This window comes from Vidua macroura, chromosome 12 (genome assembly GCF_024509145.1).
Source record: "Vidua macroura isolate BioBank_ID:100142 chromosome 12, ASM2450914v1, whole genome shotgun sequence".
Lineage (NCBI taxonomy): Eukaryota > Metazoa > Chordata > Aves > Passeriformes > Viduidae > Vidua > Vidua macroura.
In genome coordinates, this window is record NC_071582.1 from 14,186,293 (window position 1) to 14,210,559 (window position 24,267).

The 24,267-nt window shown below is 41.7% G+C and overlaps 1 protein-coding gene across 2 annotated transcripts; it reads left to right on the top strand.

The window, feature by feature from the left end:
• The first annotated feature begins 56 nt into the window (after positions 1–56).
• Positions 57–23,979, top strand: MTHFS (methenyltetrahydrofolate synthetase). 2 transcript variants are annotated; one of them, XM_053988916.1, is made up of 3 exons: positions 57–197; positions 3,662–3,926; positions 22,677–23,979. In XM_053988916.1, exons 1-3 carry the CDS (start codon positions 57–59, stop codon positions 22,898–22,900), a joined length of 630 nt encoding a protein of 209 aa, XP_053844891.1. In that variant the 3' UTR covers positions 22,901–23,979. The 2 variants fall into 2 exon arrangements, with proteins under 2 accessions (XP_053844891.1, XP_053844892.1); XM_053988917.1 differs by lacking the exon at positions 22,677–23,979 and adding an exon at positions 4,046–4,693 and having other exon boundaries at positions 72–197.
• The last annotated feature ends 288 nt before the right edge of the window (positions 23,980–24,267 follow it).

The window sequence follows — 24,267 nt, forward strand, 5'->3', positions numbered from 1 at the left end:
GGCCGCCCCCACGGCCCTGCCCGGCTCCGCCGCGGGCCCGCCCGGCGCACTCGCGCATGGAGCGGGCCGGGGACGGCGGCGCGATGGCGGCGGCGCTGAGGGCGGCCAAGCGGCAGCTGCGGGCGGAGCTGCGGCAGCGCCTGCGGGCGCTCGGCGCGGCCGAGAAGCAGCGCCAGTCCCGCCTGCTCGGGCGCAAGGTGGGTGCGGACACCCGGGCACCGCCGGGGCCGGGCCCGGCTCGCCGGGAAGCACGGCCGGGACTTTCCAGGCCCCGCCGGTGATCGAAACCGTGACTCAGGGGCCCTTCCGCCGAGCGGGGGTGAGCTCCGCCTCGGAACCTTCCCTCGTCCCTTCCTCGGCAGCGCCGGGGAGCGGGGCCGGTGGCGCCGGAACTGCTGGTGCTGGGGACACTTCACCCCGGAGCGGTGGTCACACATCGGCCCTGGGTGCTGGGGACACTTCACCCTGGAGCGGTGGTCACACATCGGCCCTGGGTGCTGGGGACACTTCACCCTGGAGCGGTGGTCACACATCGGCCCTAGAGTGGCATGGTGGTCACCCTTTGCCCCTGGGGTGCTGGGGACACTTCTCCCGTGGGTGAACACACTTCACCCGTGGATTTTGGGGACAATGGGGTAGACTGCCCCAAGCGTGGCTCCTTGAGGGTGGTGGCAGGTGTTTATCTCAGACATTTCACACCAGCCTGGTTCTGGCCATACATACAAAGCCCAGCCACTGGCCTCTTGTTTTACATGCTGTCATCCCCCTTCTGTATCATCCAGCGGTGTTTCTTCCGCACAGTTTTATTTTAATATAATTTTTACACTCTTTTAAAAGATATCAAGCAGGGTTTGCCTAACTGATATAGCACAGAGTGATATGCGTATGTACTTTTGAAATGTCCTGTTTGTGTTTGGATTACACAGTTTTTATATAGATGTATTTTATCATTTTAATAAACATAATAAAATTTTATTTTGCAGTCACTGCATGTAATGGAGCACAGTCCTCATTTTTTTTGCAGCACTAGCGGGTACTTCTAGATGATCTACATTTATATGGTTATTTTCCTGCCAGAGGCTCTCAAATCATTTTATAGACTTCATTTACTACTAATGTGTAGCCACTTCATGAGTGGGATGTGGCAGCACAGAAACTTTAAGTTGTAGGAAGTTTTAACTGGAATTTACATAACTTTTTTTTTTTTTCCTTGGGAATGCTTTTTAAAAACATATCTATATGCAGTGTCCTGCTCTCATGATAATGCATTTTAGTAATCAAGCATCCTAGACTTAAATCTCTTGAATTTTAGAAAATACAAGCATGCATGCCCTTCAAAAATTCAGAGTCCTCAGCCAACTTTTAAGCACCTAGCCCATGTAGTACTGAATTTTTAGGAGCCCTCAGCCTTTGTCTAACTGCTGCTGCTAAACACAGCAACAGAGCACTCATTTCTTCTAGTGAGAGCACTCTAAAAGAGACAGCCTTTGTTTTGCTTAAAAGAAGGTATCAGGAAATATGACATAAATGGATATTATCTTGCCATTTTCTTAATCTGACACAAATTGAAAATCTTGACCTTGCTTGAGACAGAGTGGCTCTGTGCAAGTTGCAGAAAGTAGAGTTGGCTTCCTCATGGGGGGTGGCTGATACATCAGGCAGGGAGGAATTTTGGAACAGACTGAGGAAATATTTGGAATTATATAAGGCCAAAAATGTAGCTTTGTAACATACATCAGTGCTTGTAGCTAATAAAAGTGAGCAGGTTATTTTATAACACCTAAGTAATATTTTTAGTGGAAAAATCTCATTTCAAAATAATCTTTAAATTCAAAATGAAATAGCTTCACAGGCTGACCTAGCCACCAGTATTTAATTAGTTTCTGGATGATTATTCTTTTTTAATGCTTATGTTCATCATTAAAGTCATACTATTTGCATGCTCTGATTCTGAAAAAATTGCCATCAGCTGGTGAACAAAGGACAGATAATATATATTAAGTGTGGAAATTTTTTCAGTTTTCTCAGAAACTGAGCATCTACACAATTCTGAGAACATCTGAAATTGTGTCTTCCTGCTGACATGTGAGTTCACATCTTCAACCTCATTTTTGTTCCTATACAGCCTAATTAATGTGTTACTGGATACATCAGAGCAGATGGGACCTCTGTGGTGCCCACAGCACACAGCCCTTGTCTCAAAGTGTCTCAGTTTCTCAGTTTCTCTCTTCACCAAACCCATGAGAGGTTTTGGCTCAACATGAGCCACAGCTATTTTCTGGAGTCTGCAGTTGGACTAAAGAGTCTGCTTTTTGCAGCAAAAGCAACAATGGAAATTTTGTTCTTTAAGAGCTTAATCGTGTGGAAAAATCCATGTGTAGGGTTAGGCAGATAGAAAAGGAAATAAAATATGGTTTGGAATTGTTAAGATGTTTCTGTGGCCAAGCAACACATACACCATTATTTAGTCTGGAGTGTTTCTCCTTTTTTCCCTTACAAAATTGCATCTGTCTTCTGAGTATTTCACCTGGGTTTTTAACTGCTGTGATGGAAAGAAAATAGAAAATGTAGTGGGAACCATATCTTGACTCAGATGTGGACATTTGTGTCTCAAAACAAGGCCAGGGCAAGGGCTAAACCTCGTAACAGTGAGTTACCCTGCAGCTATAGAAATGTTGAGCAGGGCATCTGGTGATCTCTGTTCTGTAGAGAGTTTCTCAATTGTCTGATATTTTAAACAGATTTTGTCCAAGTGTGTAAAATAAATCACATTTAAATTAGTAGGGGCACATTTATAATGTTTTATCCAAATGTAAGTGACAAAATATACAAGGTGCTAGAAAATGAGAAGACAAGCTTTTCAAAGCCTCCTTTCAGATTTGAATGTGGAATTCAGTCTAGAATGGGCAGAGCAAAGTGAGGTATGAGTCTGCTAACACTTTTTCACCATATAAGCATTTTTATTTTCCCTCCTATATTCAGCCTTTTATAAACCCAGCACAGAGTCTCATGAAAAGTAAAAAATGGCAAGGCCATCCTTCCTTCGAGCTTTGAAAAACATGCAGTAATAAGATCGCCTGTTAGAAGCAGGTGATGTTTGAAGTCATGTATCTCATCCTGCTGGAGGGATGACATTCAGGTTAACAAAAGAAAGAGGGGCCTGTTCTTGGAAGACTTTGTGCTCTGCAGTCATCTGCTCTGGTGCTGATTTTCCTTTGAGTTATTATCATTGAGGCGCTTCCTGTTCTGCCAGGCCCAGATGAGAGGTGCAGTCTGTAAAAAGGATGGAAGAAAAGGAATGCTAAACCCTCATGGCTTGCATAAGCTGTTAGTTCTGGCCTGCTGTATCTTTCTGCAGTAGGGCATTTGAGGATGTCTGCACTGTATGGTGCAGATCTTTAGGGGATTGGAAGATTGTCTGCAAAATTTTGTTTTGCTGGCCCAAACTTAGTTCACTAGATGCAAAAATTTGCCTATTTTGACTTTGCTGATGGTAGAAATGTTGGAGTAGGCAACAAAGTCAATTTATTCTGTTTATGATCCATCAAAGTTTGTATCTCTACCCTTCAATGAATATTTTGCTCCAGTTTTGTGTTAAATGAAAGTAAGTTGATCTTTCAAAAAACTTTTCATAAACCAATTGTGTCAATTTCCCATGTAGGTGATTGACCATCCCAAGTACCAAGAATCCAAAAGAATTGCAATCTTCCTGAGCATGCCAGATGAAGTCCAGACAGAAGAAATCATTAAGGACATTTTTAAGCAAGGCAAGGAGTGTTTCATCCCCCGTTACAAACCTCAGAGCAATCACATGGACATGCTGAAATTATCATCTGCTGAAGACATTTCTTCACTTGCTTTGACATCCTGGAATATTCTTCAGCCCAGTGATGATGACATTGCAAGAGAGGAAGCTCTTGCTGGTGGTGAGTATTTTCTTGCTGCATCATAGGATTGTTGAGCAGGAGTAGCCTGGAGGCCGGTAGGAAATACTTTGATAGCAAGAATGAAATTAAATGTTACACCTTCTTTTTATACATTGTAGAGAGATGCTCCTTTCTCTTGCCTGTTTTTCTCTACCCTGATGCCACCCCAATGACATGCCAGCAGAGCAGGAACACAACTGCACTGATCCAGCTGAAAGAAAACTCAGCCCTCCACATAAATCATCTTTTTGGTCAGATCCATGAACATCCTCAGCACAGTCTCAGCCGGCGTCATGTGGAGGCTTGTAAAACAAAGAGGGGCTTGCTGGGGGTAGCTTAAGCTGTCACTGGAAGTCACAGGGATTCACAGGTTTAGAATGTACCCTGAGAACTTTGGTTTATACTGCCTGAAAGGTTGGGAGCTTCTCAGGTGATGCCCATAGACTGAGAATTTTCTGAAATCTTTGATCCTGCAAATTGTGTTGAATGGATGAATCACAGTGCTGATATGGAGCCTGCCCTTGTAGAACAGCTCTCTGGACAGAGACCTTAGACTGAAAAGAAAAGGAATTTCTTGGTCTGCAGTCTTTTCTAGCATCATTCTCTCACATTTTTATTTTGGCCTTATAATGCTGTCTCAGACACTGGATTCTTCATAGGGTTGAGAAGGTACAAGTTAATTAGGATCAAACTTGTGTGTGTATGTTTTTATCCCCAAATAATGTCTCTCTTAACCTAAAGTTCTCCAACTCCTACTTGTAAACTAAGCTTGCTTTTTGTGTATTTGCATTCATTATTCATATTCTTTTTGTAAACACTTTAATGTCTTCTTGAATCATCTGCAGAATTGTTTAATCTTATAAATGGAAAATTCATATTGAGCTCATGCTTTAAACCTCAGCCTGGGAAGATTTTCTCCAGGTTGAAATTGACCATGCAGACAGCTCCCACACCTCACACACTTGCCAGCTTTTTAGTGCTTGATAAAGGAACATAGCATTTCTGTGACTTTGTTTGATTGAACTTGGGCTTGTATTTGCTTTGGGATGCCAATGTACTTTTCCAGAGCGCTTCACCGTGTTTGTTTCTCTTATTTTCGGTCATTACCTCTTTCCTAATTCAGAATCCTTTCTGTGTCTGCATATTAGCTAGCAAGGGATTTCACTGCTTCATACGATCATTCTTTACATTTAATATTTAGCACTGTTTGATGTTTTTCTAATGTTTGTCAAAAAATTGTGTATATTGGTGGGATTTAGGGACTTTTGAAGGTAAGCTAAAAAATATCCAGTGTTCTGTTGACTGAGCTTAGTTCAGGCACTCTGGACAAACTTTTGTACTACTGGTGAACTGCTGAATTTAGCAAGTCTGTTGTAGACATCACAGAGTAAACCCACAATTTGAGGTATGATGGGAGCAAGGACTTCCAGGTATCGAGTGCATTGAGATGTACCTGGGTGCCAGACAGTGAAATGGGGAGGGCAGGAACACATTTTGGTACCTGGCTAGTTCTGGAACTGCTGCTTCCTTCCTTCCACCAGGCTTTGGGCAGAGAGCAATGCCAGAAAAGCTCCTGTGCTCTACAGAGAGGTGCCAGAGGTGCCAGGAGACCAGCTGTAAGAACTGATGTATGTCCATGTCAGACTTGTTCTCCCTGAAACTCAGTATTAGTCTGTTTGTACTGTTTGTACAGTAATTTTGGAATAATGCCATTTGGATTGGGAGTCAAACCTTGGTCCTTTATCCTAGAACAGTTTTTGTAAATTAGAGAATTAGTTTCATTTTTTTCCACTGTTGCAGCATCAGACACACACTACTAATTTGTCCCCACAGAAACACACACTTAATCTCAGCATGTCTTTATATTCCTTTTGCTATATTTTTGTCACCTATTAAATTTTTTGAACTTTGGTACATTTGCAAGAATGCTAATTGCCTTGCTGCTACATCCATCCTCAATTGTTGGAATGATGCATGTATGGCACGTTTATCTCAGAGATGTTATCAAATACTTTGGTGATCTGAGGCATTTACATTGTTATAAGGAGATAACATAGTGTTACATTAGTAATGTTCCCATGGCTGGCATAAATTACTATGTAATTTCCAAGAAATAGCCTGCAGGTACATAAATAAGCCATGTCATTTTTGAGTGTATTCATTTTGCATGATAAAAAGCTTAAATTCACACTGTCCTTAAGACTTCAGGCATAGTTACTGTTAAGAATAGCTCAAATACAAGACTAGGTATAATGTTTGCATATTTTCCCAGTCTTTGGTAGCACTCATGGGCAGTGTTCAATAGACACAAACCCTCCTTTTTTCTCTTGGACCAGGGTTTACCTCTTTTCATCTTGGCAGTACTCACACACACCATGTTGGCATAAACAAAGATCACTGCTTTTGTGGTATGAGAAAGTCTGTCATCTTCTCTACCATGTGTGGGTGACTTATTGGCATGTGAAAATTTGCTTTTGTTAGGCTATATGGACACAATAACAGAAAGAACAAAGAAAGAAGTAGTTCAGATATTTTGGAGTAGGGGTGTGTGTAGGTGCATGACTTGGTTCATTTCCAGCTGTATCTATTGAAAAGACTTAGGCAACTTCTGGGGCAAGCCAGTGGTACATTCTCCTAATAGGTACCAATTCCCATTTTTATCCTTGCCCATCAGCAGTATACATGTGCACTGGTACTGGGTTTTGCCCAAGGTGATACTGCTGATGAAAGTCCAGGCAGGTTGCAGTATTTGTTTACAGAAGTACAGAAACCTTGCACAACTTTGGAAGGAGTAAATCAGATAAAACTGTATTCTGTGTTTGCTTTTTATCAGTACTCCTACAGAAGTTTAAAGAACATTTTGCCAGCAGCTTCATTTTCAGTGTGGTTTAGGGAGGTGTTGTGATTCACCAAGCTGGACATGGGTTTTCTCATTTGCAATGTTATTTATTATTACCTAGACCCACTCTGAGAACTGTGAAGGAAAAGCTAAGTTATTCCTCTGAAACAGAGATTATTCTTACTGGGACACACAAAACAAAACAAAACAAAACAAAACAAAACAAAACAAAACAAAAAAACCACAAAAAAAAAAAAAACACAACCAAAAAAAAAAAACCAAAAAAAAAAAAAAACCCAAAAAAAAACTAAGTTGACTGTTTCCATATGGTAAAATAATTCTTGGAGGCTTCTTTGAAGGGAGGCGTGTGGCCAGGGATCTCAGCTGGAAGGCTTGGACCTGAGCAAATATGCTTAAGTGTTCATAACTTAACTACTGACTGGTAGCTGAAGATGTGCAATAAATTATAAACATCTTTTCTAACATTCACCTGCATGGTGGAGAGAAGGGGGTTTGGCCTAGTTTTCTTGGCCAACAAATGAAATGTGATTAGAAATGATGGCTCTAAATTTGTTTACTTGAATGGATTGGGATGTGCTTTTCTAAGAAATGCAAGAAATGGGATTATGTGTCCAGACTTAATTCAGCCTCTTAATCTCTGTCAATTCTGCCCTGGTGTCACAGTACATTATGACACAGTCCTTGTCCCTCAGGTGTGAATTCCCTCAAAGATGTACCCAGGTGAAATGGTCTGGACTCTTTCAAAGAGGCAGAAGATGAACTCTGCTTGCATTAGAATGATTGTTCTAATGAGTATCTGCTCAGTGGTTTGTTTTCTCCCTGCCCAGGTTAGAGCTGCAGGCCTCTTTACTGTGCATTATTCAAACCTTGGGATGGAGATGGAGATCTGCATTTCTGTATGGGCTCTTCATCACTGCACCATTCAGTGACTCAAAGATATTAAGTGGTTTTGCTGATGGAGAAGCAGCAGCAGAGGTTCAGGATCCTGTTGCAGTCTGAGTTGTGCAGAGGAGCTGCCCCCAGTGAATACAGACTCTTTTGCTTGTTTTTCCAACATTAAGTTTTCTTCTCTCTTCCCTCCAAAACAATAATTTCCCAGATTTGTCTCAGCCTTGAACTAAACCTCTTTTTTCAAGCTTTAATTTCTCTACCACTATAATGTCACTTTCCATCCTTCTGCTCTTTGCTTGGCTTCTCTGAAACTCCCTCCTCAAGTGTCCTTCTCTGGCCTTTCTCACTGTGTTCCCCACTTCCTCCTGCTCTCAGTCCCAGCCTGTCATTTCAGGGACAGCTGGGCCAGCATAAATAGCTTATCCCTGCCAAAAGGGAGGAGGGTGTTTTGTCTTCTGTAACTTGTCTGCTTCCAGACATATAAGATTCTCTGTCCCAGTTTACTAATTTCCTTCCCCACTGTGCTGGTTTCCTTCTCTTTTGCCTTGTCTTAGAAAAACTTGTTTTATAGTACTTTCCCCACTAAATAGTACAAAAGACAGAGTTTTGTGATTGTTGCTTTTGGGCAGTGCCTGATTAAATAAGCTGCTGCCCTTTCTCCTCCTCTTGGTCCCCACCTGTCCTCTCCTGTGCTAGCACAGATGTCCCTGCAGCCACGTTGGGACCTATACTGGGAAGCCAGTCTTGGTTAGGAGTAACCCAGCACCAGCAGAAGTCTCTTCTCAGATAGAACCACCACACGAGTTTGGGCTGACGCAATTGAAGGAAGCTGATGGTGAGGGGTTGTGAAAATGGGTGCCATGCCAAAAAAAGTCTCAGTGAAACTTCAGTCATCATTTCCTTCTATGTTTCAGTTCCCAGTCTTGCCCCAGACAGCAGGAATAGCAGCAGTCAGTGAAATGAAAGTCCTTTGGAGTCCTCAGAGCTGAGATGGGTCTGGCAGGAAGAGCTGAGCCTGCAGCTCCATGTGCTCCATCTGTGCACCAATACCAGCTTAAGGAGTCTTCCCTCCTTGTGGTTTCAGCCTATTCTGCCTCTCTCTGGTGAGCTGGATCAACCTGCTGCTCTGGGTGAAGATTATTTCCCTCCTTTCCCCTCTCCTGTTTTTGCTGGGATTTTCTGAACCCAAATGAGTGGATCCAGTTTACCTTGTGGCCAGATCAGTGCCATGTGTGTGGGGAGGGTGGAATGAGGAGCCAGGATGGAGGGAATGTCTCCTGTGGCACAGGTTCCTAGAGAGAATCACCCATGGGGCCACCCATGCAGGTATGACTCCAGTAGTGATACGGGGAGGGGGCATCTTCAGAGAGCCCCAGAACTCACCCTGACACGTCTCTCCTAAGCCTGTGCCTATGGCAGCTTTTCACACATCTGCAGCATTGCATAAACCTGCCTCAAATGGGTTTGAACTGTGCTAAAGCCACATCATCACCAGTGAGGGTGCTACAAGCAAGATTTCAAGTTCTTGCTACAAGTCATGGAGCAACCGAGCTTCTCTCCTCTCCTTTTTCTTTTCTTTGTTTTTTGGTTTTTTTTTTTTTTTTGGTTTTTTTTTGTTTGTTTGTTTGTTTTTGTTTTTTTGTTTTTTTTTTTTTTTTTTTTTTTTGTTTGTTTGTTTGTTTTTTTACTAGCTGTGATCTTGGAAACCAGTGAACCATTTTGCTGGAATAAAACAAACATAACCCCTGCCTGTCACCCCGCCCCCATCTCAGTTTGGCCTAAGTACCCAAGCTGAAAAATGTCAGCTTTTGACAATATAGCATCTTATATGTAATGGGGAATGCTGAATTATCTGTTACTACTCAACTACAGCAGAATGCATTTTTGCTTTAAGAAATGAATGTATTAAGAACTTGAGTTGTATTTTTTAATTTAGTTTGGAGACTTCTGGCATTTTCAGCACTGAAAACTTTGGTGGCCTACTGATCACAGCATTTATGTTATAACTTCAAGATAATTAGTGAAATATTAACTAATTAATCAATGCTTTCAATGACAGTAAAAAAATCATTATTAATAAAAAGAAAAGATCCGAATTTGAAATAAAATAAGTACTGACATATGTCTAGCAGCAACTTCTTTTCAGCCTTGTTTTCATATAACCTTTTGAATGTTGGCTTTTAAGGTTAAGGTAGTTTTATCTTTCTGCCCTTTTAACTTCCAGAACACTGTGAGACTTGCTGTAGCATAAATTACAACAACATGCTGGTAGCAGAAACAGACAGGGACAGCTTACCTGTGTGGTGGCATTTAGTTTATAAGGGTTTATGCCAGGGAACATGATTCTCTTGCAAGGAAACTGCTGCCTACCTCTAGGCTACAGTTCCAAACCTCGAGTAGTTTGAAATTATTCCTGAGTGACCATTAACCCTATTTGAAACTTTGCCATTGGAATTTGCCCTGCAGAAGCATTTTTGTCTTCAGAAACTCTTTTTCACCTGTCTAAATTCCTGCTATTTATTCATGCATTCAAAGATTCTGCATTTGCTGCCAGGACTGATGGCCCTGTGATGCCATCAGTATTCTTAGTTATTCCAAATTTTAGCACAGTTCTTGAGAAGTGTGACTGAATTGATGGCAGCACAGTCTTAAGCGGAATAGGTTTGACTTAAAACTGCAAAATAAAATGGGATTTTAAAAAGGATAATGGGTTCCTCCCCCACCCCCCCAGAAATCATGCACCAGAAGTGAGAGGATTTTGAAAGATGAGGCACATTATAGAGTTTAGAAATAAAAAATACTTGTGAGTAGAAAATGCTGTGGCTTGAAGCATAGGGAAGGTCTATTATCCTACTTCAGCTGTCCATGAAGGCATAATGGGACCATACAAAATGATGCTAATCATTCTGAAAAAAGATATGTAGTAAACAATGCTCAGAGGTAACTGAGAATATTTAAATGAGCTATATGCAGATAGGAATGTATCAAGAATAAATGAAATATGGGTACATGAAAAGCAGAGATGTTAAATGTTTCTGCTTAGGAAAAAAAAAAAAAAACAAAAAAAATACTCTAAACAAGATTGTAAAGTGATTGAAGGTACTGTTAGATTTTCTTTTCCTCTGGGAGACTTGATTAAAACTTGCAGTACAAAATATGTCAAGGGACAGATTATAATTTAAAATCTTTTTACACTGGTCATAAAAAGAAAACCTGTGAGCATGGCACAATACAAAATTGAAAATCGAGGCTTAGCTGCTAATGTAATTTATTTTTTAATGAAATGATTTAAAGTTTGGAATGAACTTCTGTTTGGAGACAATGATCCATAGTATTTGTGATATGCAAAAGAAGAACAAAATTCAGTGCAAATGAGGCATTAACATTCTGGTCATGAATCTTGCTGTGGAGAGAGGATCCTTCCCCTCACAGTGCAAGATCTGGACATGCAATACTGCATCACATGTTTTACAGGAGTCAGGAAATCTCACAACTTGGAGCTGTGTAGCAATAACTGAAGGATATTCCTACCTTTGCAGCTGCAGTCCCCAGATGATCACCTTACAAACAGGTTCTGGTTTCTCTTTCCAGGAGGCATTTGGAGCATTCCTCTAAGCATCTCATTTTATTTGTACTAAGCCCTTGGCCCTGCTGCCTTCCAACAGCTGTGAGTTGTACTGGTTAGTTAGTTGTAATGTGAAATATTATGTTCCTTATTATGTTAATATTATATTATGCTCCTGCGACGTGAAATATTATGTTCCTTGTATTCATTTTAAATTTGCTGCTTTCAGTTCAAGGGATACTTCATTTTTCTATGATGAGAAGTAAATAAGGATGTTTGAATTACATCCTTTTAATATTCATTGTTTAGTTACACCTGTACTGTGAATACTATTGCATTCTTTTCTATCAAACTTTGACTGTTTTATTTTTCTTGTAGTAAAGCTTTTCTGTAGAAGTTCCAGCCATTGCTCTTTCAACATTTACAATCTCTCTGATGTTATTCTGGAAAAAAAGATGCCTGGGAGAAAATTTTATGCCCAGGTAAAGAAATACTGTAAAATGCATATACTGGCACTGGAGATGTGAATTCTTTCTGTATATGCCATAGCACTGCTTTTCAGATCAGCTCACTGGGCAGATCTCTTACTGGTTTCCACACCAGTATTCCACAATGATGCATCATTACAAAAGGCCCTGTTCCACTAGTAAAGATCTATAAAATAATTTTGTATTATTCCATCTAGCTTGTTCCTTAGCAGGTAGACCTAGGAAAATGCTTTCTTGGAAAGAAAAAAAATTCAGGTGATAGCAAGTTTTCCTCAGGGTTTTTCTGCATCCCACCCTTCAGCTGAAAGATGTGTGACTCCATCCTGGCTCTGGGGTTACACTCCCCTGGAGCTGGTCTCAGCCCTTCCCTTGAGGCCTGTACCAGCTTCCAGAACTCTCTGAAACAGCTCAATAATCAACACTTAATTTGCTAAGTGAAGGCTTTTACCTGAGTTTCTCCCAGTGCTTCTGTTCAGAAACGTATGACACAATACAGAGACCTTTTTTTTTAAGGTTTAAGAAAAATGCTCTGAAATGCAAAAGTTCATGTGTTTATATGGTGTTGCTTCGTAATGCCCTTTGGTGTCCTTATGTCCTGAATCTCCCTTGTGCAGACTAAACCATGGGCACCATGTGGTTTAATTTAATACCACCCATGCCACGGTATCCTGCAGTGAACCTGAAAGGCTGAGAACTCTGGAACACTACAGCTCTTTGCTTCCATAAAGATCATTAAGGCTTTAAAAGACTGTTTTTCCTTGTAATCATCTTAAGTGTCACATCCACATTTGCCTTCTTGCAGAAAACTCATCAAAACAACTGAAAAGATTACTTCTGCTGTAATCAATTAAAGTTTGAAGAGATGTGAAAGCAGCATGGGCAGGGGCCTTGAAGTCCCTGCAAGTGACTCTCAAGGGTTTTGTTTCAAAGGGCTAATTTTGCTCCAGTGAGTATGAACAGTAGCATTGTCATTTTTTTTTTCATACAGTTTCCTAGAGACAGGAGTCTTTGAAAGGTAGATAAGAGGTGAAATTCATTTCTGGAGTGTGGCAGGAGTCTGTTCAACTTATGCAGGGGAAATGCCAATGTGCAAGTATCTCTGGCTGCAGTAATTATCCAAACAGACGTCTTTGTCTCCCTTGTCTCCCTTTATTTTCATGTTTTGGAAGGGAAGACCCAGCACCAAGCTCATCTCTGTGCACACACTCTGGGGAACAGGAGAGGAAGCTTTTCCCTGCTGCCCACCTGTGTGGGGAATGTGGGTTGAAGATGTGGTTTGGTGAGAAGTGAGCCCTCCTTGCAGATGCCTGGTGCCAGAGGGGACAGTCCTGCTGCCTTTTCCTTGGGCCCAGCTCTGTGCTCCCCTCACCCCTCATCCCAGGTAGCATCTCTGATACTTGCTGCTGAGCAGATTCTGCTCATGAATCTGGCAGAAATTTGTGAGTTTTTTCCCCTTTCTTTTTCCTAGGATTGGTGTACTGCCAGCTTAGTGGGCTATTAAATCAGGTCAGCACTTTTCCAGCTACAAAAGATTTGTTTTTCTGGCACAGTTAATCCCTGCTGGTTTTGCTGAGATTCAAAACATGCAGTTATTCCCCTGGATGGTGGGAAACTCTTGGAATGGCCCAGAGCTGGAGACTCTGGAGCTGGAGAGCTTCAAGGAGCTGGAGACTCATGCTGCTGTTTGATGGTGTAAGGATAGCTCTGGATCTTCATGTTTGCTGTCATGCTGAACTCAGTCCCTGCTTGGGCTGGCTGTTGTGCATGTGAGATCGGAATGAGTTTTTGGGATGTAGGTGAGGGCAGATTCCTGTCCAGCACTGACATGAAGCCTTTTGCCGGCAGGTGTCAGCATTCCATTCATTTGCCATGGAGCATGGGTGTCATTTCGGCTGCTTTCCTATTATTAAAATCTCATCCAGGCATTGCTCTCACACACACAGGAGAGCAAATGCTCCAGCCTAATTTCCCATAAAAATTGGGGATTGAAGTGAGGGAGGGATAGAATTCCAGGGAGAACCGGATTTTTTAAACTGTGCAAGCTTATAAAATAAAAGAAAATCTTGTGATGGAAAAAGCAGGATTTCTCAGCTGTTGTGGTGTTAACACATTTGACAGCAACTGTGAAGGTGCCATCACCTCCCAGCCAGCTGTCTCTGCATGTACAATAAACCCTGCCTGTAAGCAGCCTGATATTCCCATCAAGTGGTGTCACTCCTTACAGGAGCCAGGTTTTCCACTGACTTGGAAGTTGTTGTTTCACCTGTTTATATTTCATGAGTAATTCTGCGTATTTTATGATAGGCTATCTTCTAAGTGAGTCAAAGGGTATTGGAAATATTGATAGTGATGCATAAAGTATTGAAAAACCCCAGATGATTCACCTCTGTCTTATTTTGACTTAAAAATACCCAGACAGAAGCGTGCAAAAGAGGACCAAGAGTGAAGATATGCACGTGTATCCAGTGGGAGTATTCAAATGAATGCTCAGGCAAACACCATGGAAGGATAGCTGATAAGACCATAAAGAAATTCCCATAAAAACACATAAAGATACACAAGGATCCTTGTATTTTAGGCTGAAGCAGTATTCCCACATAAACAGTTCAAGCATCAATGCCTTGTGAGTTTCTCTAAAGGAGCAAATTTGTAGCCAGCATTTGCTGATTTAACAAGATACGTTGATGTGCTGTAAAGTGGCTCTAATGCCATTTCTTCTTTCTTTGGAATTGCTCCTTGGTACATCTGGTTTCAGAGTATTTTGGTGGTTTAAAATCACAGGAGAATCCAGGTGCAAGCCTTGGAACCAAACATTTTTGATTGCCTATGTTTTCCCAATCAGACTGTGCTCACATATATGAATATCAGAAACAGATTAAGTCATTTTTCACAGACTGATGACTGGGAAGTCCTAAGCTATTTTTTCCTTTACTCTGAATTTGCAAAGCCAGACATTTTGTTGTTGGCATTGAGTGATCATGTTTTATTTACAGGGCTTACTCAGGCTTGATGAATAATAGTGGAAAAGAAAAATACTTTTCAAATTTTCTTTTAGGTGGAACTCTGAAAATGAGACTCTAGTCCCCAACTTACTGTAAGTTAAACCTCAGGGGAAATGAGTGTGATGGTTATAGCCTCACACAGCATTTGCACATTGTGAAAGCAGCCAGAAACACAAGTCTTAGCCTTGTACAGTAGCTTCTCTGGTGAAACATGAAAGGACATTTATCTGTGGAGCAGGAAAGGTTTGTTTGAGCAGGACTGACAAACTACTGCTGATGTTGTGCAGTGCACTTAGCTTGTCAGATGCATTGGCACTAAACCTGCAAGATTTTGGTTTAATTCAAAATCAGAGGTATTTATTTGAGCACAGCTCAGTAGCAGAGGAGCTGATCAAGCAGCTTTATTATGTGTTTTTGAGGTTTAATAACGGGCAAGTGGCTGCCACTCAATTGTTTTAAACCTTTATGACTGATGGCTATCATGTAACTTCTCAGGGAGGCAGATAAATATTTTATTATGCTGTAGTTCAGCAGGGCAAGTGTGAACTGTGAAGACCAATGTTTCATGCTGACACAAAGCACTGACATGGATGAGTAGACAGATAAACGCTGAGTTGCTCAGTGCTTGTTTGTAGATTCTGCTGATGGTTCTATTTTCTGCAAAATATTTTACTGAAGTAATAACAGAAGCTGTCTCTGTCATGCCAGCAGTGGGGGCGCTGGGATTGCAGGGGAGAGAGTCTGCTTGGCATCTGTATGGGTGTGCAAAATGTTCTTTGGAAGACAAAAGGAGACAGAACCTTCCTAGTGCCTGCAATTCCCATATACAAGAATGAAAATAAAACAATTACCCCGGTGCTAAGAGCATTTCTGCCGAAAAGAGTTGAGGTTTTGAGGACTTAATGGTGTGTCCCATAACAGGAGGCTGTGGGTGGAGCCTGTGAGATTTGGATGTGGTACTTTGACTTTTGATTCCTGTACTGTGTATCTCCTCTGGCTTCTTCTGAAGCAACACCCTGAGCATGGTGGTTGTGATGCCAAGGCTGTGTGTTCAATCCCTTTGTGGGCTGCTCACTTAAGAGCTGGACTCAATAATCCTTGTGGGTCCCTTCCAACTCAGAGTATCTGTGATTCTGTGACAACAGGTGTCTGTGAATAGGTAGAAAACAGTATGTCCTGCTGAAGTGATGTGGTCGTGCACAATTAAAGGTGTTCTCACAGGGGAAACACCTGGAGGAAAAGCTACTGACTGCAGTTTAAAATGAGCTGTTTTTTTAACTCTAATATGAAACACAACTTTTAGTCCTGTTAGGTATCTGTTTGGGATCTTAAGGAGGCTACTCAAAAGTGGGAACTCGGGGAGAGCTTTTTATGAACAACCAACACGATGTATCTACAAAATAAAAGATTTCATTCTTCTCAAATTCGTGTCAGTAATACAGGATAGTTTTCATGTAGTTCCCAAGGTGGGTGCAGAGAACAGTCAATGGGGCAATGTCAATTTAGAGCAACTGAGGATGTGGTCCTTTATGTTGTAACTTGAGTTTCCAAGGAAATGAGAATTCACACTGAGCTTCTGACAATGTATCATGTAAGCAAATAAGAATTATCAGTTAAAAGTTTCCTTTCTTTTTTAGGGATTGTATTTGTATTTTAGCAGACTGGCTTGGGTCAAGGCAAGCAATGTTGCTGTTTATGTCTGCAATCCTCTGAGTTACTGGATGTGCACCGCATTGAGTTTGGATGAATGCCTTTTTTTCAAATGTTTATGAGTTGTAGCAAAGGATAATGTTTTTGTCTCCTTAGGCATATAACACTGTCTGTCTTCTCCAGGGGTTTGTGGGGGAAAGAGCTTGTTTCCTCTGGAAGCAATCCGAGCCCTTTGGGAACCATGCACCTTGGTAGGGTCTGGATCAGGTCTGTAGTGAGCAAGATCTGGCATTTCCTCTTTTGATCTTACACCAAGAGATGTGTAAGAGCAGAGATGCTGTGCTCAAAACCCAGAGCAGGTTTTTTCCAAAGGGCAGAAACCTTTTTATCTGAAGGAAACAGTAAGTGTTGGTAACCTCAGGAGCAGTGCTGGGGCACCCAGGATGTTCTAGGAGAAACCATAAAAGGGAAGGGATTTGTTTTGCTGCAGCATAAGTGAAATACTTTTGTGGAGTTGTTTTTCCCGATATCTGATGATTAACTCTAACCACAGTGTTAGGTACTGTGTAAATACAGAACAAGATGGTGATCTGTGCCCTACAGAGCATGTGGTGAAAGCATACACCTACCCAAAAGGCCTAACTATGCTAATGCTGACAGTAATTAAAGTTGCAGTGATGACTCTGTCATTAATTAGAAATTTATGAGTTATTCCAATTCATTGGCTCACGCCCTGCTGGCTCACACCCCGCATGTCACCAAAACTGATACTTAGATATTAGGATCAAGTGATGGAGTTTTTTTTTTCCTCTTTGCCAGGGTAGCAGATTTGGGGGCAGCAGATGGTTACTGCACTCTTTTCATTCTGTAAAGTACGGTTTTCCTGAAACAGGGTTTGCCTTTTAATCCATTGTGGTCTTTGCTAGGTCAGAAAAGGACCAAAGTAAGTTTTCATTCCTTGTAATCAACAGCTTTCAATTACTCATGAGTTCAGCAGAGGTTTTGCACAGATCTGACATTATTTATGGTGTGCACAGCAACATGAACACTCTTTCCTTTAAACAGAAAGCTGTTCTTGGCCTGGTTCTTCTGCTCCTGCACCTTATGAAATCATTTACATCTGAGCAAAGCACAAGAGAGGTGTGTGTGGAGCAAAACCAACCACTGGAAAACTCATTCTTGCCTCAGGTACCAGATTGTGAGGATCCAGCCATCCTTGCGGTGATGGAGTAAACAATGCACAAACTTCTGTGCCTTCAGGGGAAGCTCAAACTGCACAGCTGCTGCTGTGAGGAGCAGCAGCAGTGACATGGAGCTGATCACTGTTGACCTCTTGTAGGCTCAGACAGCATCTGTGCTGTGAGCATTGCTCATGTGAGCACATTGCTGTTCTTCACAGGCACACAGGAGTTGCTGCAGCTCAGCCTCTGCCCCATCCTCTGTCTGTGCTTTTGAGGAGAGGATCAAAAGAGTCCTGGCTCCCACTTTGATGGGTCCCAGGTGCTTTGCTGTGCCCACAAAGCAAGTGGCAGCAAGGGATGAGAAGTTGGGATGACGGAGCATTTCAGTTTCAGCTTCCATTAGGACTGTCAAGCTGTGCAGGGGGAGATGAATGACCCCACACAGTGGGTGACAGTGGGCTGGTGGAGCCCCTTCGAACCTGGGAGGAGAGAGGCCATGCTGGCTGCTCCTTCTGAGGGCAGAACAAGTCCCCAGCAGTCTTTACATGACCTGTATCTGTGCAGTTTGATGGACCCTTCTATAATTAACCATTGTCAAGAACACTTCTGAAAATGCCGTCTGGCATTTCAAATAAGGAACATCAGATTAAGGAGAAGTGAGGTAATGAGGTGCAAGGAGAAAATCCTTCCCTGGGGAACAAATCAAACCTGATACCATCATGAAAGGTAATGAGAAATGCACTGCCAAACTGAGGTTCACTGCGGCTGCCTAGAGGAAATGAAACCATGTATTCTTATTTAAAACATTCAGGGGGGATGCTAACGCTTTGGTCTGCTGGCTATGTCAGGGCACGTGCAGCTTGCACACCTGCCTCTTGAATGTAGTTTTGCCACACATTTCTTGAGTCCTTGGGCCAGTTGTTTCACTTCTCTGTGACATAAGGTATGTCTGCATCATTGTAAAAGTGTCAGTGCAAACAGAGTGTGCCTGTACACCCACAGGACAGGTTCAGAAGCTGTGACTGCATCTACACTGCCAAACAATACAGGGCTAAGTGGCACAGATAAGTCCTGTCCACACTACACAGAACTTGGACTCTCTTCTTCTGTCTGAAGGAGTCAGACCTGTACCCTTCTGTCTTTATTGCACATGGCAGTCTTGTCCCTTGGAGCAGTCATGGGTGTCACCTGGTCTGGCAGTGCCAGACACTGTGCTGACAATTAAGGCATTGACCACCTGTGATCCTGTAAATCAATTTGTTTTCTGGCTGTGTTGCATTTAGCAGTATAAATGAAGGCTGTGTGGCCGTGTCAGCAAGGCTGTGTGCCCACACTGATAGATAAGTCAGGGTTATTATTTCACGCATGGTGCTACACAATTGGAGGAGCTGTAGCCACAAGAGCTTATGACATAGATACACTGAGTATTAGGTGACTGTCATCATAATTACTAACATTACTGGTATACCCAGTAGCTTAAAGTGTGCAAGAACCATGGATATTCTCTACATGGAAGCTGGAGCAAAATGTTGTTGCTTGAGACAGTGTTTTCAACCTTCACAAACCACGTGCAAGTTTTCCAGGAGAAGCACACCTCACCTGTAACAAAACTCTCTAGACTGTGGATGTGCTTTCCTGGGCTCCTGGCATGTGGTCACAGGACCCTTGGGGATCCAAGAACCACCAGTTAATGTCTACAGACACATGGGAGACAGTGGATACTGCAAGGAGATGGGCAGATGTCAAACGTGAGACTTCCCTTAACATGTTTGATGAGGCACTAGAACACCTGATGTGGTGTTTGATTTTCAAGTACCTGCTCTGTCTTTTCAGGGACAAGGAGGCCATTTCACACAGTGGGCTGTAAGAGCAAGAGCTGTAGGATGTGAGGACAGAGCAAGCCGCACTCCTGAGTGGCAGACAGTAGTCCAGCAGGGCTGGGAAAGCTGGGGAGCATGAGGACCCCATGCCACAAGGGGCATATTCTTATCCTCAGCTGCCATCCTGTTGATGTACCCTCAGTGCTGATAACAATCTTAAGTGTCTGCAATCTTGGTCTCATCTGTGTGTCACCTCTCTTCCTGTGACAGCTCTTCCCCCACACTGCCACAGAACCACAATAGGTTTTGTTGTTCCCCAAGTTACGTGTCAGGAAAACATTTACTCCATGCAGCTCTCTGCCATCCATTCTAGATCCTGATATAGGATTTGGGACTAATGCTGCTTGAGCTGCCCTTGGGCTTCATGCAGGGTTAGTTGTGCCATTTTTTTCTACCAGAAGTCTTGAAAGATATTTTACTTAAATCTTGTGCAGTGTGAGTTGCATGGATATCAGAGAACATGTTGTGAGTCAAAGCAAGGCAAATCAGTATTGCTGTGCTCCACAGAAGAAAAATGTAAGAGTAACTATTACAGTATTTACAGCATAATTCTTCATATTGAGATTTGCATAAGCTTGTTTGAGTTCTTCAGCATAAACCCCCCATCATTATAGAGAGCCAGCTTGTTAAAAGAGTCCCTGTTTCTTCAGAGAACCCAGAGGAAAACAGTGCTTTAATACATCTAAATTCACTTGAGGTGCCTGATGCTATCAATTAAAGTCCACAGAAAACATATTTCTTCCCTTCACTGTTTTTGCCATTTCCCTTTTTCCCTAGTGTTTCCCCTGACTTGTCTTCTTTGTGTGTCTAACACAAATGTAAGGAGAAATTGCACCTTTTTGCTCTGCAGATTTGCCCCGTGTGCATTCTTCCTGCCAGTAGCAGACTGCAAATGTTTCCTGCTTTTTGTCTTGAGAGGCACCTGGAGTGAAAACGGCTGAAGCAGAGTGTGAGGCAGAGTGTGTTTAGTTCTGTGCATCATGACTGATTGGGAATTACTGGTTCCTGGGCCACCTGAATACCTACACAAAGCTGATGGGAGGCAGGTTGTGGAAAAGATAAGTAGGAATGACCTGGGGAGGATTTGACCTGCAGAATCTATTCCTGACCTTGCTAACAGGGGGGCTGGTTTCTAGGTCCTAGTCCATAGGCCTGACAACTGACAAGAGCAAACTGAGGGGATTTGATGTGGTATGTCCAAAATTATGTACATGGTGGTACCATGAAATGGCATCTCTTTTCAGGGAGACCATAATTCTGCCTTTGGCCCTCTTTTTCTCTTTGTTTGCCATTTGCTATTTCACTCATTTCACTGTCCTATGTCCTACAAGTCAAAAGTTGACTGCAGTGTGGTAAAACACCCTGACTTCTTTTTAGTCCAACCAGTATTATTCTGTGGTCTGTCCTTTAGCTAATTCTCTCCTCTTACTCAACCCTGACCTCCAAGAAAAGCTGTGCTTCTTGGCTGTACAATGCTGGATTTGCAAGACTGATGTTCTCTAACATTTTGCACTGTGTTGACTTGCATATTTTATATCAATGTTCTAATTAAAACATCAGATCATGATGGATGAGTGTTCATGTCAGTGACTCTTCTCTGAGCAATGAAGAGTTGAAGGAAATCTCCGGGAGCCTGGGAAATGTGTGCAAATGAGTTGGTCTTACGTGAACTGTTAACATGCTTTTCCAGGTAGAGTTTGGAGTTGATATGTGATCTCAGATGGCATTCCCTCTAAACTGAAAAACTCTGCTTTGCTCTGGCTCTTCCAGTACATGCTCCCACACATCTCCTTCAGTGGTGGGCATCATCCCTCGGATGTACTAAAAGCAGCTCAGCCCAAAATGGCAGGAAGGATTAGGTGTGGACATGGAAAAAGCAGAAAAATACCTAACCAGGTCCAAGCTCTGGTGAAGGAGCAGAGTCTGGTCACAGAAAAGCTGCTCAAGGCTAAGCACTGTTCCTGTAAGAAGGCAGAAGCAGTGGACTGAGACTCTGTATTTTCTTTCTTTCTTTCCAGGCTCGTGTCAGCTGTCTTTTAGTCTGTGCTGCCTTTCCACTCCCTGCCCTTCTCTACTTAAGTGTCTGTCTGCTACAGCAGCAAGTAATAAAAGACTTCCTTTGCTTTGTGAAAGGAGTAAGTGGGATGTTCCTGGGTTCAGGAGTCAGCACCAGGCCAGGCCAGCTCATTTGTTTGGAGGATGTCCGTGCAAGACTTCTCACACTGAACGAGCCAGCCTTGCAGAAGTGACAGGGATGTGCAGCAGCCTCTGTGCCTGGTGGTCACTCCTCGTGGCAGACACTTTCAGTGATGTGAATCAGCTCCTGAAACAAGTGTGCAGCCAAGTGTAAATGGAGCTGGCTCCCTGGCATGGTGCCGATCCACATCCCCTGACAGGGCATGAGCAAAGCAAGAGCTCTTGCCTTTTTATCTGGAGCTGGTTGGTGGGGTCTTCTGTTGGAGTTTCACCAGCCAGTCCAGGCCATTAGCAGCTTATGCATCTTCTTTCAGCTTTTTGAGTTCCAATCAAGTGCAATCTGACAAGAATCCTGGAAGGAGGGATATTTAGGGCAGGCAAGCAGAATGTCTGTGTGTGCTGCTGGAACAACAGAGAAAATTGCTGGAGGCCGAGAAAGAAGGAACCTGACATCATGAAGGGACAAGCCTTCAAATCTTCATCTTGATATAGGAGGGCAAATTGCCACTTTCAGAATATATTGTATTCAAAGATTTTTGGGTTTGGAAGGTCAAGAGAAGGTTCATGTCATCTTACACTGGTGTCAAGATGTCTCCCCTCTCTCTTACATGTCTTCTTTTCATTCTTTTTTTCCTTTTCTATTTTTGTGTCTGATGTTAAAGTTCATTTGATTTTCTGATTCCTCCTGCATTTAATTTCCCTGAGTTCAGTCTCTGTCTGATTTAGAGTCATAATAATTTGTATTTGGAAGTGTGGGGTTAAAATGATAAAATGAATTTGTTAAAATGCAGTGGTTTTTTCCCATACAGTTTTTCAAGATCTAATTATTTTTCAGCTGAACTAGTATGCAATTGATAGATGAAAATGTAAATTTACAGGTTTAGTATTCAAAGTATTTTTCATCTGATCAAAGAAATGGAAGCATTTTACAAAACACAAAGCTTGCATTCTTGCAAATGTCTGAAGTTATGTGGTTGCAGTCAAGCCATCAGGAAATCCACAGGGCATCCACTAATGCTTATTTCATTTTTCTGCAGGAGGTCTTGACCTTATCTTCATGCCAGGCCTTGGGTTTGACAAAAAAGGCAACAGATTGGGAAGAGGGAAAGGATATTATGATACCTATCTTGAAAGATGTATGAAACATCCCCGTGGAAAGCCTTACACGATTGCTTTGGCTTTTAGAGAACAGATTTGTGAATCAGTGCCTGTGACAGAAAATGATGTTCCAATAGATGAAATCCTTTATGAAGACTGCTGAAAGTGTTTTGATACCAACCTACCTCCAGAGCAAGGAACCAAAAAAGATGCCATATCCATCAGTCATGGTTTTTTCTAATTGTCATGTATGACTTTGGGACCAATAAAATACACTATTTGTGTTTGGAGGAAAAAAAAACCCAAAAAACAGTGTAACTGTGGTAATAGTAGTAAGGATTGTGTTGATTTGCTTCTAATTAGCAAATGTCTGGTGTGAATTCTTTTTCTAGAATCAATACAAACAAGAATGAGTGACTGGTTATTACAGTAAGGACCATTTCTTCTAATAATATTTTTGAGGTACAAGCTTCTTGATACTTAACAGTTTTATTATTCTGGTTTAAAGGTGAGCTGTCTAGTAATGACAGTTCTAGATCCATTCTGGAATTAGATACTTGTAATGGTAAAAGTACTTAGTACTTAAATATTGTGTGCATCCGTGAGTAAAACAAGAAATTGATGGAGACATCTTAGAGTAAACTGGGAAAAAATGGTGATGGGGAAAAAAGCCTTAATTAATTTTAGTGTATGAGTAATTTTTACTGTTTGTTTGGCTCCTTGCAGTTGTCTTAAAATAAAGGGAGTACTTGTTAATAAAAAAAGGTTGATGTCCATAACTTTGGTATGTTCTTTCCTTTATCTGAATACAAGATTGTAATGTAGTCTAAAATGCGGTCAAGGAGTTCTCTATCTTGAGACAGCTCTTTTTTGGTAAAATAATATTCAAAATTACTTTAAGTTCTCTAATTTTGTACATAAGTCATTCATAATGTCCCAAAATACTGTGTGGTGCTGTGTTAAAAAATGAGGGATCCTGAGAATTGCAGAGAGCAGGTTTTATGGGTGGAATTAATTTTTGGGTGGAAGGTTCATTGTTCTCTGCTTCTCAAGACAATCATAGAAATCCAGAAGAAGAAAGTGAGTTTCCTCTGCACACTGTCCTTGTGGTATAAGAACACAATATTTCCAATCAGGATCAGTCAAACAGTCAGAATTTTGTGTTCCTTCTTCAGTGCTATCTCACCTTTTCCATGCATGTTTAACTCTTCCCTCAATCAATAAATCAGTGTGTTTATTTTCACCAAACTACTATGTGTCATTATTTTAAAAAATCCATAAATTCTCAAGGACCACCTCCAGAGTGGAAAGACCTTAAAGCTTCCTCAACAACTGGTTTTGTGAACAAAACCATGCCTGCAGTACCTGTGAACCTTTTCTTCTCAGAGTGTTTGCGTTTAGTATTTATTTTTATATTTATATTTATTGTTATATATATATAGTTATATTTATTTATATATATTATATAATATATATTATTGTTATATGTATTTATATATATTGTTTCCATTCTGGTATCACAGGAACTAT